Genomic DNA, 15,378 nt, shown 5'->3' on the forward strand with positions numbered 1-15,378 from the left:
TGCACTGTCTTTTTAATCAGAACGGAGACACCTCTAGAAAAGGAGGAGTGGGAGGCATGATATGCCCAGCCCACCCAGGCCCGTCGTAAGGACAGTAACCTATGTCCCTCCAAGTGGGTCTCACTGAGGCATGCAATATCCGGGTCATATTTCTTAATCATATTAAGTATCAAAGAACGTTTGATGTTGTTATTCAGACCTCGAACATTCCATGCCAGAATTTTCAGATTAATCATGACCCCCTATGTGCTCTAAACACCTTCCGGATGGACCTCTCCCAGAATACATTTTGAGTATAAGCATTATCAACACCCACAAAACATGACGTATATGAGCCCTGCATTGTAAGCCATAGCATCTGAATATAAAACATCCTTGCCTCAGTAAATACTTGAATAAGAAAAATAACAAACTAAAGAAAAAAATAAAACCCCAAAAACAGCAAAGGGAGGCGCAACTAGCAGCTTCCCAATTAACCTTTCCCACCCCGTATACCACCCCGAACTTCGGCATACTTATATCCCGAACAATCAAGCTAACTACCAAGCGCTAGGAAGGCTAGATTCTTAGCTGAACCTCCAACCTTCTCTGACCAATGCCGCTTGGCCGTGCAAGTCTTGAGCCACCAATGCAAAGAGGGGGGGCTCCCCGAACCATGATCAAGCCTCCGGCAGACCAGGTCCCGGGCTGCTTTCATAGGAGATCAGTCCGGAGCCAGTTGCCGAGCACCCGGTGCAAATCTGTCCAGCCACTGGGCCGCCTCTCTAGGGGAGTTGAAAAACTTGGTCTCCCCATCCGCCACGACTCGGAGCCTTGAGGGAAACAGCATGGAATATGAAATGTTAAGGTCTCGCAGTCGTCTTTTGATGGGCATAAACTGGGCACGATCCTTCTGGACATCTGCGGCAAAGTCCGGGAAGGCCGACACCTTGACTCCATTGCGGACCAGTGGGCCCTTCGTGCGACCTAAGCGGAGAACCGAGTCACGGTCCTTATAGTGCAGGAATTTAGCGATGAAGGTGCGAGGAGGGGCTCCTGGGGGTAAAGGCCGAGATGGTATCCTATGTGCTCGCTCCACCGTAAACTGGGCCGTAAAGGACTCAGCGCCATACATTTCTTTAAGCCAGGATTCAAGGAATTCCTCCGGCTGCGAACCCTCTTCTTTTTCAGGCAGGCCTACGAATCTGACGTTGTTCCTACGCAGCCGTCCCTCCATGTCTAAGAGCTTGGTTTGAAGTGAGGAGACCTGCTGGGTCACCGTGGATACGGACTGCTTAAGGGGGCCACATAAATCTTCCAGGTTGGAGACCCGTGTCTCCGCCTCACCCACTCGCTCTCGGATACGTTGTACATCTTGGCGGAGCAAGGAGAGATCACACTGCACCTTTTCCATCTTATCGGAGAGACGTTGTTCACTGCCGGCTATAGCCTCCAGCACTTGTTGAATAGACGGCGCCCCCACTGCTTCCGGGGAATTAACCGCTGTCTCAGGAGGGGAGGTCGAATGTATTGGAGAGGCTTCACGAGAAGGAGCCGGTGCAGCCCTAGGGTTGGGTTGTCTGGTAAATTTTTCAAGTTTGGCCGCGGCCGCACTCCGGCCGCCCCCCACCATGTTGAGCGGGAGCAGTCACACTCTTCCCAGAGTAAGGCTATAGTATAGGGTTGTAGCTAGATGACGGGCGCAGCCAGGCCACGTATAATCAGTGGCGGGAATCAATCGTCCAGTCAATATGTCAGAGGAATAAAGTAGGATGATGGTACGTAGTACACTGTGGGAGGCTGATGCAGCACAGCAATGTAGGCAGATCTGATCTATGTGCAGTTCCTGATGTTATATTGGGAGGGCCGTGCAATATAAATAGCTGGCTTTGTCTCCAATCTCAGGTAGGTATTAGCATAGTTATTAGGAGAGTAGTAGAAGGAGATATCAGAATGTATGAAAAAAGTTCCTGTGTGCATAAATAGATCACTGGGCAGCAGAGATGAGAGCAGCCCTTCCAAGCATGGAGATCAGTTTCCCTTCTCACAAAATGGCCGCAGTGTCTCTTCCCCTTCCCCAGAGGTACCTTTTATTTTTCTCCTCTTCTCTGGGTGTTAGGGCTCCGGGCCGCAGCCAAACTGGGAGAGGAGAGGCAGCTTCCACCCCCCAGCCTTCTTAGGGTGTTTGCGGATGTAATCTTCCCGTCGCTCTAGCTCCGGTTTTTCCGCGGCCGAGGGCGCCGAAATCGAGGCCGGGGATCCGGAGGAGGCCTAGGCCGCAGGGCCGGAAATCAGCCAGCACCGTCCCTCGAGTCCCGGAGACCGCGACAAACGGCCTCCCGCAGCGCACGGCAGCACAGGGGAGGTATGCAGCCCGGGCAGGCTCACCAGGAGGGTCAGGATGGGTGACAGGAGAAGTTTGTTCGGGGAGCTCCCGAGATCCGCTCCCTACTCCGTTGCTGCCGTGGCCACGCCCCCAGAGAGCCACATCTTTGAATACTTTTTTGACTGTGTTTCCAAATGCAATAAAGCCCCGACACCGGGGCTCTAACGCTATAGCTGGCATTACTCTATAGAAGTCTATGGGCTTCTTTCCGCTTAGCACTGTGTGAGGGATCCAACTGAATACCACCCAGCATGCCACGTGGCATGCCGCGTCCTTCTCTGCATGCGCAGATGGACTCCCGGGACATAACCCCAAAGACCAGAGACAGGGGCCCATCACTAAGGACAGCTCTTATTGAAAGAGCGGTTCTTTGCATTACTAATCACACATATGCACTTAGCATCGATGCAGTGTGGTAGGATGTACACTGCAAGGTTACACATCCCGCCCACTGTATTCTGCTGTTTGCAATCAGGTGGAAATTTAATGTATTTTTAAACCAGCTACTGCTTGCATGATAGCTGCAGTCTGCTCCTTAAGAAGCAGAAACAGTTTCCTTTAGTAAATGAACCACTTCAGCATTAGTCAGGGTATGTGCGGCACCTTAGGAGCTTGGGGTCAACAGGTCTGCCTTTACCACTGGTAACTGGTTAAACAGGATATGGAAGCTGCAGTGGATTGGCATCCTCGTGTTTGGCAGCCATTTTGGATAGACTAGTCTGGGAAGCCCGTTGAGTGGTTTAGAATGCAGCCAGACAGCAGAGCTGTGCAATCTCAGCCTATTTTCACAGAAACCGGAAGTCAAACAATATATATTTAATAAGGTTATAGAAATGTCCTATTATTTGGTATCCAAACATTTGGGAGGGCTCCAAGGGTTAATTACTAACATTGCTGTAGGGTGCATAAACATCATCCATAAATAACAGCAATCTATCAGCAATTTGCAATAAACAGGTTAAAGCTAATTATTGATTGCAGATTGTTCTTCATTAGCAGAATTTAACCAATCTTTCAGTATCACTTTGATTCAAACGAGACCTACCAAGAGGTCCTCAAATAAGGACGTTATCACCAAACTCCGGACTGCTGGCAGGTATATGTTGGTCTTACCATCTATTTCACATTTTTTCCACATAAAGCCATGTAGGCAATGACACTACTGAAATACTTTGTGCTGCTGCCTACAATCTAAAAAACACAAAATAAAGTTACCGATATGTCAAGCTCCAGCATCAACGCAGTTTTTACAGCATCCTCTGTAGAGAGTCGCTTAGCCCGACAGATGGGTACTCTGAAAACCATTTCTTCTGGATATAACAAAGATGGGTCTTCATCCTACAATGAAAGACAAAAATAAATAAACTTGAATAGCATTTATTCAGCAATATATTGCAATAAGGGAAACGTATATACCAGTAGCATTATTTTTCCTTTAAAAAACGTATCCACCAGCTCTGTAAAAACATCTATACGAATCCAGGGTTTCCTATAACTGAGACAATTAGTGGAAAAAGAATGGCTCATCATTGCTACTGCCAACATAACCCTTGTGGTATATTTTTTTTAAAATAGATTTTATGGCCCGATTCAGACCTGATTGCTGCTGTGCGTTTTGGCACAGCGGGCGATTATCAAACTATTGCGCATGTGCAGGCGCCACAATACACAGGTGCGTCGCCAAACATCGCCAGGATGGTGTAAAAATTTGGATCGCATGGCCGTTCGCAAGGCGATTGACAGGAAGAGGACGTTTGTGGGCGGTAATGGGACGTTTTTTGGGAGTGTCTGGGAAAACGCAGGCATTCCCAGGCGTTTTTAGGGAGAGTTTGTGACGTCAGCTCCGGCCGATTTCTTCGCACTGGAGGAGTAAGTATTGAGCTACGCACACACTGCACAGAATGGGAAAAACATTTGATGGTGAGTATGATGCGAACGGTTTTGCAGCTGTCCGCTGGCTGAGGGGATTTTTCGCACAGCGTACACATGCAATCGCACACTTGCATGGGGTGGTGGATTTTCACTCCCTCTGGGCGCGACTATCTGATCGCAGGACAGTGTAATTTGCAGCACAGTGATCAGGTCTGAATTAGGCCCTTAGTACACACTACATGATTTGTCGTGCAATCATGCTACCTGCAAATATTACTTGCAAGACCATCATGTAGTGTGTACTCCCAATCTGTCATTTACACATATCATTCATCGCAGTGTCCTATCTGATGTGCAGTGAGGTCACACACATCGGTCACTCACAATGGTTGCACAGTGTGTATGCCAGGACACACAATTGCACCACTGGAAGGACCGTCGGATGATTGACGCATTATTCAGGTGTGTACCCAGCTTTATTGCAACACTTTTTTTTTTTAATAAAGTAATTTTTATTCAATAATATGTAGATTGAGTTACAGACATTGCATATCAACGGCATTTCACATCATCACATTAATCACATCTTCGTTTACATAGATTTTGTCAGCCCGTCTGAGCCTGCAACATCTGCAGTCAGTATATAAATCTACATGTCCGTTTTTTAATTTTTTACCCTTAAACTAACCCACAAAAGGGTACATAAAAAGAAAATAAAAAGAAATAAATAAGAAACATAGGAAGAACATAGTAAGAAGTAGTCATCTGAACTAGGACCTTATCAGTCGCATATGTATTAAGGCAGGCCCGCAGAGCTGAGCTGTCAGCCTTCTAAACATACATCATTATAAATTAGATCAGTGGCACAATAGCTCTTCAGTATCCACTATGATTGAGGGACCAGGTGGGAATGGGGAGACTCCAGCCAACGAGACCAAATTCTTTCAAACTTGGCCGATGCGTTCTGTTTCATATAAATATATCTTTCCTTGAGTATTGTGTCGTTAACCAAGGTCTTGAGCGCAGAGATTAAAGGGCCGCTAGGGGCCATCCAGAGTCTCGCAATGCAAACCTTAGCCAAGGCACATACATTGCGAGCATATAGATCGACCGGGCCAGTCTCAGAAGTAGAGCCTCCCATCCCCAAAATACAGAATTGTGGGGTAAGCAGTCCGCCAGTCACTCCCGTACTCTCCAGCACCGATCTAACCCCCGACCAGAACACCCGTAGTCTTGTGCAATCCCATACCATATGCCAAAATGTTCCCATATCCGCCTCGCACTTAGGGCAGAGACCAGATCTGCCAGTCCCAAAAGAGGCCAGTCTAGCTGGAGTCATATATGTTCTATGTAGAATGAAGAATTGGATTTGTTGGTATCTGAGGGACTTGGTGACTGTAGCGGGGTATTCCAGAGCAAGAGCCCAGTCCTCCTCACCCATGAGACCTACATCCTCCTCCCATTTTCCACGGAGACGTGTCAGAGGGTCCGCATGGATTTTGGTGAGAAGATATCCATACGCAAGGGAAACCATCTTAGTTCGACCCAATGTAGTTACAAAGGTCTTGATGGGAAATGGGAGGATTCGCGGGGGGGAATCCGCAAACTGGGACTGGAGGGCATGTCGAAGTTGAAGGTATCTGAAAAAATATCAGTTAGGTAAGCCAAACTCATCTTTCAGTTGCTGAAAGGATTTGAGTGAGTCATTTAGGTAGAGTTGGGAAATAGAGACCACCGATCTAGGGGCCCACACCTCCCGTCCCTCAAGCGCATGCAACTCAGGAAGCCAGTCAGAGTACCAAAGGGGGGTGTCTGGGTCCAGGTCGACGTACCCTAAGAGGTCTCTCAGGGCCCGCCATATTTTTAAGGCCTGAAAAATAATAGGGGGAAGAAACCGGGCCCCGCTCCCACTCAGCAGCAGCTGTATAGGAGAGAGGTGAGGAAAATAGCAGCGGATAAACTCACACTGCAAGGTATCATCGCCAGAATCCCGCACCCATACACTAATATGAGTCATCTGAGCAGCGTAGTAATACATCTGGAAATTAGGCAAGGCTAGGCCGCCATCAGAGCGCAGCCTAGTGAGAGTATTTAATTGTATCCTAGGTCGTTTGTTAGCCCAAACAAGTGAGGATAGAACACTATTTAGTTTCCTAAAGAATGTTGGATAGATATATACGGGGGATTGAAGTATAATGTATAGGAGTTTGGGCAGTATGATCATTTTAATGAGATTAACCCTGCCAGACACCGTCAATGGAAGCCTACACCAGGTTTTGGATTTGCACACGATCTGCTGCATGGTCGGGCCCAGATTCAGAGGGATGAAATCAGAAGGGTCATTAGTTATTTGGATTCCAAGGTATTTAAATTGTGTTGTCCAACATAATGGTAGGGAAATTTTTGGAACAGTAGGAGGGGGGCCTATGACTGGCATAATATATGATTTAGACCAGTTGATCAAAAGACCCGAGTGAGCACCAAAGTCCTCAATCACACGCAGCAGAACGGGCATTGACCCGGCGTAGTCTTGCAAAAATAATAACATGTCGTCGGCATAAAGTGGTATCCTATCCTCACGTGAGCCCGTGCAAATTCCCACAATATCTGGGTGTGATCGTATCAAACAGGCCAAGGGCTCGATGGCCAAGGCAAACAGTGCGGGGGATAGGGGACAGCCCTGTCTGGTACCCCGGGACAATTGAAAGGAGGGGGATACATAACCATTCACCAAGATCCTGGCACTCGGATGCTGGTACAGTAATTTAGTCCATCTGATATAGTTGGGCCCAAAGCCCATACAAGACATCACCTCCCATAAATAAGCCCATTCAATACTGTCAAAGGCCTTGGCCGCGTCCAGCGAGACCACAGCCGAGTCAGAAGGGAAGTCACGTGGGAGTTGTAAAATGGTATACAGTCTACGTAGGTTGATAGATGTGGACTTCCCAGGCATGAAGCCAGTCTGATCTGGATGAACGAGGGAGGTGATCACTGTATTAAGTCGTACTGCCAATATCCTTGCCAGGATCTTGGCGTCGGTGGGGATTAGGGATATCGGTCTATAGGAATCCGGAGACCTAGGGTCTTTACCGGGCTTTGGGATCACTATTATAATTGCCTCTGACATAGAGGGGGGAAGTTCGTTATTGGTAAATATATCTAGGAATAAGGCATGGAGCCTGGGCCCGAAAAAATCAACGTGAGTTTTGTATACTTCTGAGGGAATTCCGTCACACCCCGGGGCCTTGCCACTGGGAGACATACCAATAGCCGCAGTCACCTCCGCGAGCGTCAAGGGTGCTTCCAGTGCCTCACGGGCCTCGGGGGGGAGCACGGGTAGCGAGATACCCGCCAAATAGTAGGAGAGATCCATAGTGGAGAACGTCAATTGTGAACTGTAAACTTTGGTGTAGTAGGATCGGAATAGCTGCGCAATGTCCGGTGTGGTGTCAACAAAGGACCCATCCCCATCGGACATTTGTGTAATTACAGTCCCAGGGCGATCCTGATGTATCAGCCGGGCCAGGAGGCCACCCGTCCTATCAGCCTGCATATAAATATTAGTGGCCCTAAAGAGGAGGGACCGTGAGTTTTTATCGGACAGGTGGGCAAGCCACGCCGACTGGGCCACCAGCCAACGTGTTTTCGTCGTGGGGGTACCATCTAGCAAATATTGAGACTCTAAATCTCTGGCGTCACTCTCCAGGGCCTTCTCCCTTTCTCTAGAGGACACTTTGTGAGCTGCTATGCGTCCTATATAAGAGCCCCTCAGAAAAGCCTTGAATGAATCCCATACCATAGTCCCCGGGGCAGATCCTGTGTTGTCACTAAAGTAACCCTCCCACTGAGTCTCCAGGTCACCACAGTCACCCAGCTGAGTCAGCCAAGATGGGTGCAGCTTCCAATAAGAGTGTCCCCTCTGACCCTTCACAGCTAGAGTCATCAACAAGGGGGAATGGTCAGAGATCCCTCGGGCCTCATAACGGACGTCAGTGATCGCAGGGATAAGGGCGGGGGACACCAGTACCAGGTCTATTCTAGAAAAGGAGCCATGTGTGCCGGAGAAACAGGAGAACTGACGGACTGCAGGGTGGCGAAGCCTCCACACATCAACCCATTGTAGATTATTAAAAAAATCAGCAAATTTGGTATAACCACTACCCACCATCACATCATTCGGAGACCGCCATCGGTCCACAGAGACATCTAATATATTATTAAAGTCGCCCAAACATATCACCGGAGTGGTAGGGGAGGAAGCTATAAAAGATGCAGCTTGCTGCAGTACAGCGTATGAAAAAGGAGGGGGGACATACACTGCTAAAATGTAATATGGCTGGGAACTTAGTTTGCATTCCAGAAACACAAATCTGCCATACGTGTCAGTTTTGACCGATATTAACTCAAATTGCACCGTTTTTTTAATCAGAACAGACACACCCCTGGAGAAGGAGGAATGAGAGGCATGGTAAGCCCATCCCACCCAGGCCCGTCTTAGAGATAACAACCTATTTCCCTGCAAGTGGGTCTCGCTAAGGCATGCAATGTCCGGGTCATATTTCTTAATCATATTTAGAACCAAAGAACGTTTGATTTTGTTATTTAGTCCCCGGACATTCCATGCCAGGAATCTCAAGTTACTCATGACCCCAGGTATACACTATGTACCACACGGATAGACATCGCACAATATATATCCAAATATCAGCACCATTAGCCATAGCGACATATATCTCATAGGAGCTCTGCGTTATAAGCCACAATATCTGGTATATCAAACATCCCAGTTTCAGAAAAAACATAGATATGAAAAATAATAAACTAAAGAAAAGAAACCAAAAACAACAAGAAGAGCCGCAACTAGCAGCTTCCCAACCATCCCTCCCCTCCCCGTACACCACCCCGAACTCCGGCATATTTATATCCCAAAACGCCAAATCCAACTACCAAATGCTAAGAAGGCCCAGATTCTCAACTTAACCTAAACCCTCTAAACCAGTAGCACCTGAACTTGGAAAAGTCTTGAGCCACCAATGCAAAAGGTGGGGGGCTCCCCGAATTGTGGTCGTCTCCTCCGGTGGTCAAGATCCCGGCATCTTCAGCGCAGGGAATCAGTCCGGAGCTAGCTGACGAGCACCCGGCGCATATCCGTCCAGCCACTGGGCCGCCTCTCTAGGAGAATTAAAAAACTTGGACTCCCCATCCGCCACCACTCGGAGCCGAGAGGGAAACAGCATGGAATATGAGAGGTTGAGGTCCCGCAGGCGTCGCTTGATAGGCATAAACTGGGCCCTGTCCTTTTGAACGTCCGCGGCAAAGTCCGGGAAGGCCGACACTCTGACTCCGTTGCGGACCAATGGGCCCTTTGTACGGCCAAGGCGGAGGACCGAGTCACGATCCTTATAGTGCAGGAATTTGGCGATGAAGGTGCGAGGAGGGGCACCAGGAGGTAGTGGCCGAGATGGTATCCTGTGCGCTCGCTCCACCGTGAATTGTGCCGTAAAGGACTCAGCCCCATATATCTCTTTGAGCCAGGATTCGAGGAAGTCCTCCGGCTGCGAGCCCTCCTCTCTCTCAGGCAGACCTACAAATCGGACATTGTTTCTGCGCAGTCGACCCTCCATGTCTAGGAGCTTGGTTTGGAGAGATGAGACCTGCTGGGTCACTGCGGACACGGATTGCTTAAGGGGGCCACACACATCCTCCAAGTTGGAAACACGCGTCTCCGCCTCACCCACTCTCTCACGTATACGTTGAACATCTTGTCGTAGTAAGGAGAGGTCGCACTGCACCTTTTCCATCTTATCGGAGAGACGCTGCTCACTGCCTGCTATAGCTTCCAACACCTGCTGGATAGACGGCGCCTCCGCTGTAATTGGGGAGTTGGTGATAGACGCTGGAGGGGAGCTTGAGTGTATTGGAGAGGCACCCTGAGGTGGAGCCGATGACCCCCTGGGGTTGGGTTGCCTAGTAAATCTTTCTAGTTTGGCCGCGGCCGCACTCCGGCCTCCCCCAACCATATTGACAGATGTCGGTCACCCACTCCTCCGAGCAGAGTTGTAGTATAAAGTATAGTTAGAAGACAGCAGGCTGTATGCTTTTGAAGCCGGGAAGGATCTTTGGTTCCAAATATCAATGGATAAGAGCACAGGCTTTGTGTAAAAATAAAAAATAGTATATGATATTGATGTTATTGAGGGGAGAATGTCCTGCAGCAAATTCCAGGTAGAAGCAGAGTATTGGTGTGTGTCACACTCTGGATTATTAGTGTAACATAAGAGTGCATTGAGTTGCAGTGTGCATGCAGTCCTTGCAGGGTAGGCAGGGATGTCTGTGTATTAAGACTGTCTATTGAACTGCACCCAAAATGGCCACCGGGCTTTTAATCTCTTCACCCCTTCACTGGAGTACCTGTGCCTTATTGTGCAGCCAGGAGTCTCAGGTCCTCATCAGCCAGGTACAGGAGGGCAGGAGGGCTTTCAGTGTCCCCTGCAGTGTGCCCAGCGTCAGCCAGCGCCGCCCGCCCGTTCGTCCGTCCGTCAAGAGGGTCCTGGAGCCGCGCGGCTGGGAGCGCCAAACTCGAGGCCGGGGGGTCCGGAGGAGTCACAGGCCTCAATGCCGGAAGTCGTCCGCCGCGGTCAGACAGCACCCAGAGACCCCGGACAAAGGTGCCCGCCGCTGCTCGGAGGTGAGGGGGGACCAGCACCGGGGGGTAGACGCTCCGGAGGGACACAGGATGGGTGCAGGAGATATAAAATCGGGGAGCTCCCGGGATCCGCTGCTTACTCCCTCACCGCCGTGGCCACGCCTCTATTGCAACACTTTAAACAAGCAGCTGCAGTGGAGAACAACACTTAACAAATTATTTTCAAAATTCAATCATCTAAAGCAGGCGTAGGCAATAAGTGGCCCTTCAGCTGCTGTAGAACTACACATCCAAGCATGCCATGCCAGGTACTATATACTATTTGGCTAAACTAAAACTGGTGCAGAACATGCTGGGATGTGTACTTATTGCCCACCCCTAGTCTAAACACAAAACATTTATATGACCTCATGAAATAAGAGTTAAAATTAATTTCACCAAACTGAAGAACAAATTGTTAGCTTTTTCCTTTAACAAAATATATTAATAATAAAAATACACTGTTCCCCTGCAACTTATAGAAGACAAATTCAGTTTGTGATGAATTCAGAATAAATAATTATGTTAACATTTATTTATATTTGGTGGGTTAGACGAAAACTCTAATTCTATTGGAGATATTCCTAGATGTAATTATACAGGTCAGCAACACTTGCATCCTTACTAATCCATCTGTCCTCTTAAACACAAAGTAATTACTTTGGCAATAGACAAACTATTTATGCATATCTGTATTGCTGCTAGATTCAATACCTGTAAAAATCAGTTAACATACTGTGGCAGTATAAAGGTAAACTGCATTAGTGACACATGGATTCTGTGTGGCGCTGAAGGGATCATCAAACACAGGGAAGAAAAAAGGCAGGTGTGAGCATACCTAATGACTGCACAGGAGAGTCGGTCTGGAAGACTACTGCATTCAGGACAGGCTGCGGCCTGTGTATCCAGACCAAGTGGGGTTGGGAAAGAAAGTCAGACCTCAGTGTGCTAGGTAGTCACTGTGGGCCAGGAGGCATGTGTATACACACCTGTAGGAGACAAGGAAGACTACCAAACACTGAAACTGAGCTTATGTTGCTGGGAAGAAGCCAGGTCAGGGAGACTTCAGTATGAGTAGGCTAGGAAGCCAGAGTTCATACCTGCAGGAAGCAGGGATAACCAGAAAAATGATACTATGGGGGTAATTCCGGGTTGATCGCTCGCTAGCTATTTTTTGCAGTGCTGCGATCAGATAGTCGCCGCATATGAGGGAGTGTATTTTCACTTTGCAAGTGTGCAAAGACTTGTGCAGCCAAGCGGTACAAAAAAGTTTTATCTGAACTTACTCAGGCGCTGCGATTACTTCAGCCTGTCCGGCCCCGAATTAACGTCAGATACCCGCCCTGCAAACGCTTGGACACGCCTGCGTTTTTCCAACCACTCCCTGAAAACAGTCAGTTGACACCCATACACGCCTTCTTCCTGTCAATCTTCTTGCGATCAGCTGTGCGAATGGATTCTTTGTTAAATCCATCGCCCAGCAATGATCCGCTTTGTACCCGTACCATGTGCCTGCGCATTGCGGTGCATACGCATGCACAGTTTTGACCTGATCGCAGCACTGCAAAAAAAAGCTTGTGTGCGATCAGGTCGGAATGACCCCCTATGCGAGAAGCTGTGGCAGTCAAGTCAAGCTAGGCTGTAGACCAAGCATTTCCAACCACGGTCCTCGAGGCACACTAACAGTCCTGGTTTTAGGGATATCCAGGCTTCAGCACAGGTGACTTAATTAGTAGCTCAGTTATTTTGATTTAACCATCTGTGCTGCAGTGTGGATATCACTAAAACCTGCACTGTAATGGGCCCTACACATTGTCCGATCCGCCGCCGAGCTGCCCGGCGGCGGCGGGGCAGTGACGGAGGGAGTGAAGTTTCTTCACTCCCCCAGTCACCCGGCTCCATTGAAGTGCAGGCAAATATGGACGATCTCGTCCATATTGGCCTGCATGTACAGCCGACGGGGGACCAGCGATGAACGAGCACGGGGCCGCGCATCGTTCATCGCTGGAGCCTCCACACTCAAAGATATGAACGAGATCGTTCATATCTTTGACTGATGTCGGCCAGTGTGTAGGGCCTATTAGTGTGCCTTGAGGACTGTGGTTGGGAATGCCTGCTGTCCATGGGTCTTCAACCTGTGGCTCTCCAGCTGCTGTGGAACTACACATCCCAGCATGCCCTGTCACAGTTTTGCTATTAAAGCATGCTAAAATGGAGGCAGGGCATGCTGTGATTTGTAGTTCCACAGCAGCTGGAGGGCCACAGGTTGAAGACCCATGCTGTAGACTGTGAAATATCTTGCAAAAGATCTCCTGGATAATATCTGCAAGAAGCAGGCAAGACTTTGAGATTTTGTTTGCAGACTAGCTGCCCAAGTATAGCGAGAGGCAAAGAAGTGAGTTAGTGCCCTGTATGGGGGCTACGCTGTTTAATGCTTCACTTTCATTTATTTACATGAAAAGCTGTGTTTTGATCCTGATTAAGCACCTAGACACTGCACAAATAAACCCTTCTACCGAGCTACTTACCCTGGATTATCACAACACACAATAAATGAAATTCCAAATATGGAGACTGGTTGGTATCGCAAGGAAAGATAGACTGTGCAGCAAAGTCAATCTTGACTATATAGTGTACTATCTAGTACAAAGTACAGTAAAAATTGTACCTTCGCTTTTGACTAAGTGCCAGATAGTCAAAATCAGTGCTTCTGGGCTCTGGGGGAGTTCAGGGGAAATCGCAACGTCAAAACCGAAGATAGTCAAAATATCACCATGTGTATGCACCTTAAGATCACCCCGGCCTACTACTCTTTTCACAACCTTCATAAAACCAATAACAGTGCTATAGGTGTATGCACCCTGATGTGACCTCCAACCTATATCCAACAGTGGCTTTTCCCTCATAAATAATCACAATGTGGCTGTTGTAAAGGACCTTATTATTTGTGTACAGAGGTGTCAGCTTACATCTCTGCGCACAGCACAGCATTCAGCCTCCCAGTCTGAACATGTCTCTACGGAACGCCACAAGAGAATCCACGCCATGCAATAGAAAGTTTAATCTCTGGGTGGCGAATGCTCCGTGGACGAAAACTACAGTATGGTGTCAGTGAATGGTGATCCCTTATAAGCCGGCTAATCACATTCAGCCTTACATAGCCAGCATCTCGGGTTTGTGGTCTGGAAAGCGACAATGTTATTTTGTAAATCTTTTTATTGTTTTTTAGCTTTAATACAGGATTAAATAAAGAAATCAGTTGGTGTGCGAGTCCTGTGATTTTTAACAATACATATCTATGTTGGCCTGAAGACGCACGGCCAGCATTAAATAAAGACAGAGCAATTCAAGTTCAATATTCTTAATGTACTCTGCCGAATACAATACATTACTCCCAACTTGCCACCACCTATCATGTCTGATAGGGGGAGGGTTTTGAGCGATGAAGTCGGGCCACTCCATCAGGCCCGGGTTATTAGTACCTGCTTCCCTCACTTCTCAGTGCCACCGATTAACAGGACCCTTACAGACATTATGCCACACATTACTAGTGCCCTCACAGACATTCTGTCACACATTACTAGTGCCCTTACAGACATTCTGACACACATTAACAGGGCCTTATACATATTACAGTATGCCACACACTAACAAAATAGTGTACAGTATACTGTACTGTATGTGTAAATCTGTTTCTGATACTACTGTACATGTACTGTAGCCAGTGCAACCCCAGCCCAGACCTCACTGTCATTTACTTTAAGCCAAACAGTATGCCACTACAGCTGATAGTGATTGGCTATACAGTACTTAACTTAATGTACAGTAATAATGTACAGTGCTGTACTTACTACTTCAGTCCCCCAGCCTCTGCAGCAGCCGGGGCTCCTCCAGACAAGGTCGCTTCATTGTCTTTGTAAGGAGCAGGCACTCTGGCACCACTAAAATTTGACACCAATTTCATGGTGGGCATTCATGTATGCCCGCCACTACTCCAAATTATTTGCCAGCGGCTTGTCCCGCCGGTGTAGAGGATCAGCAGCTCTCCGTCACAGTAGGGTCTGTTCCTCACCACCATTTTGACAGGACTGAGTACACACAGTAGGACACAGGATGGCAAGAAGCCAGGTAAGGTATACAATACAATATCAATAGCAGTTTAGGGAAAATGCAGCTGGGTAGCATAACATTAAAAAAAGGTTTTATTCCTTTATTCCTGTATTGAAGATTAAAAAGATAGATAAAGGGGGGCGTGGCCTGGTCGTCTTGGAGAGTGGACGTGTTCTCTCCAGCTCCTGCACATACAGTCTTCCTAATTCCCCTCTTCTTCCCCTAACCTGCCCCAGACTGCCTCCTGTGACCCCCTGTATGTATCCGCAGCTGCTGTGGGGGACCCGCGGAGTCGGGGAGTGCTTTTAAGCACTCCTGCGGATTGCGGCCTCCCCCCAGCCTG

At 48.1% G+C, this 15,378-nt stretch overlaps 1 protein-coding gene across 2 annotated transcripts in view; it reads right to left on the reverse strand.

The window, feature by feature from the left end:
* Nucleotides 1–15,378, reverse strand: part of MTRR (5-methyltetrahydrofolate-homocysteine methyltransferase reductase) — a 528,380-nt gene that overhangs the window by 346,598 nt on the left and 166,404 nt on the right. For both annotated transcript variants that reach the window (XM_063922764.1, XM_063922765.1), the window contains exon 7: nucleotides 3,581–3,703. In XM_063922764.1, the coding sequence (XP_063778834.1) occupies nucleotides 3,581–3,703 (123 nt within the window). The remainder of the gene's footprint in view (nucleotides 1–3,580; nucleotides 3,704–15,378) is intronic.

The sequence above is a fragment of the Pseudophryne corroboree genome, chromosome 5, assembly GCF_028390025.1.
Source record: "Pseudophryne corroboree isolate aPseCor3 chromosome 5, aPseCor3.hap2, whole genome shotgun sequence".
Taxonomy (NCBI): Eukaryota; Metazoa; Chordata; class Amphibia; order Anura; family Myobatrachidae; genus Pseudophryne; species Pseudophryne corroboree.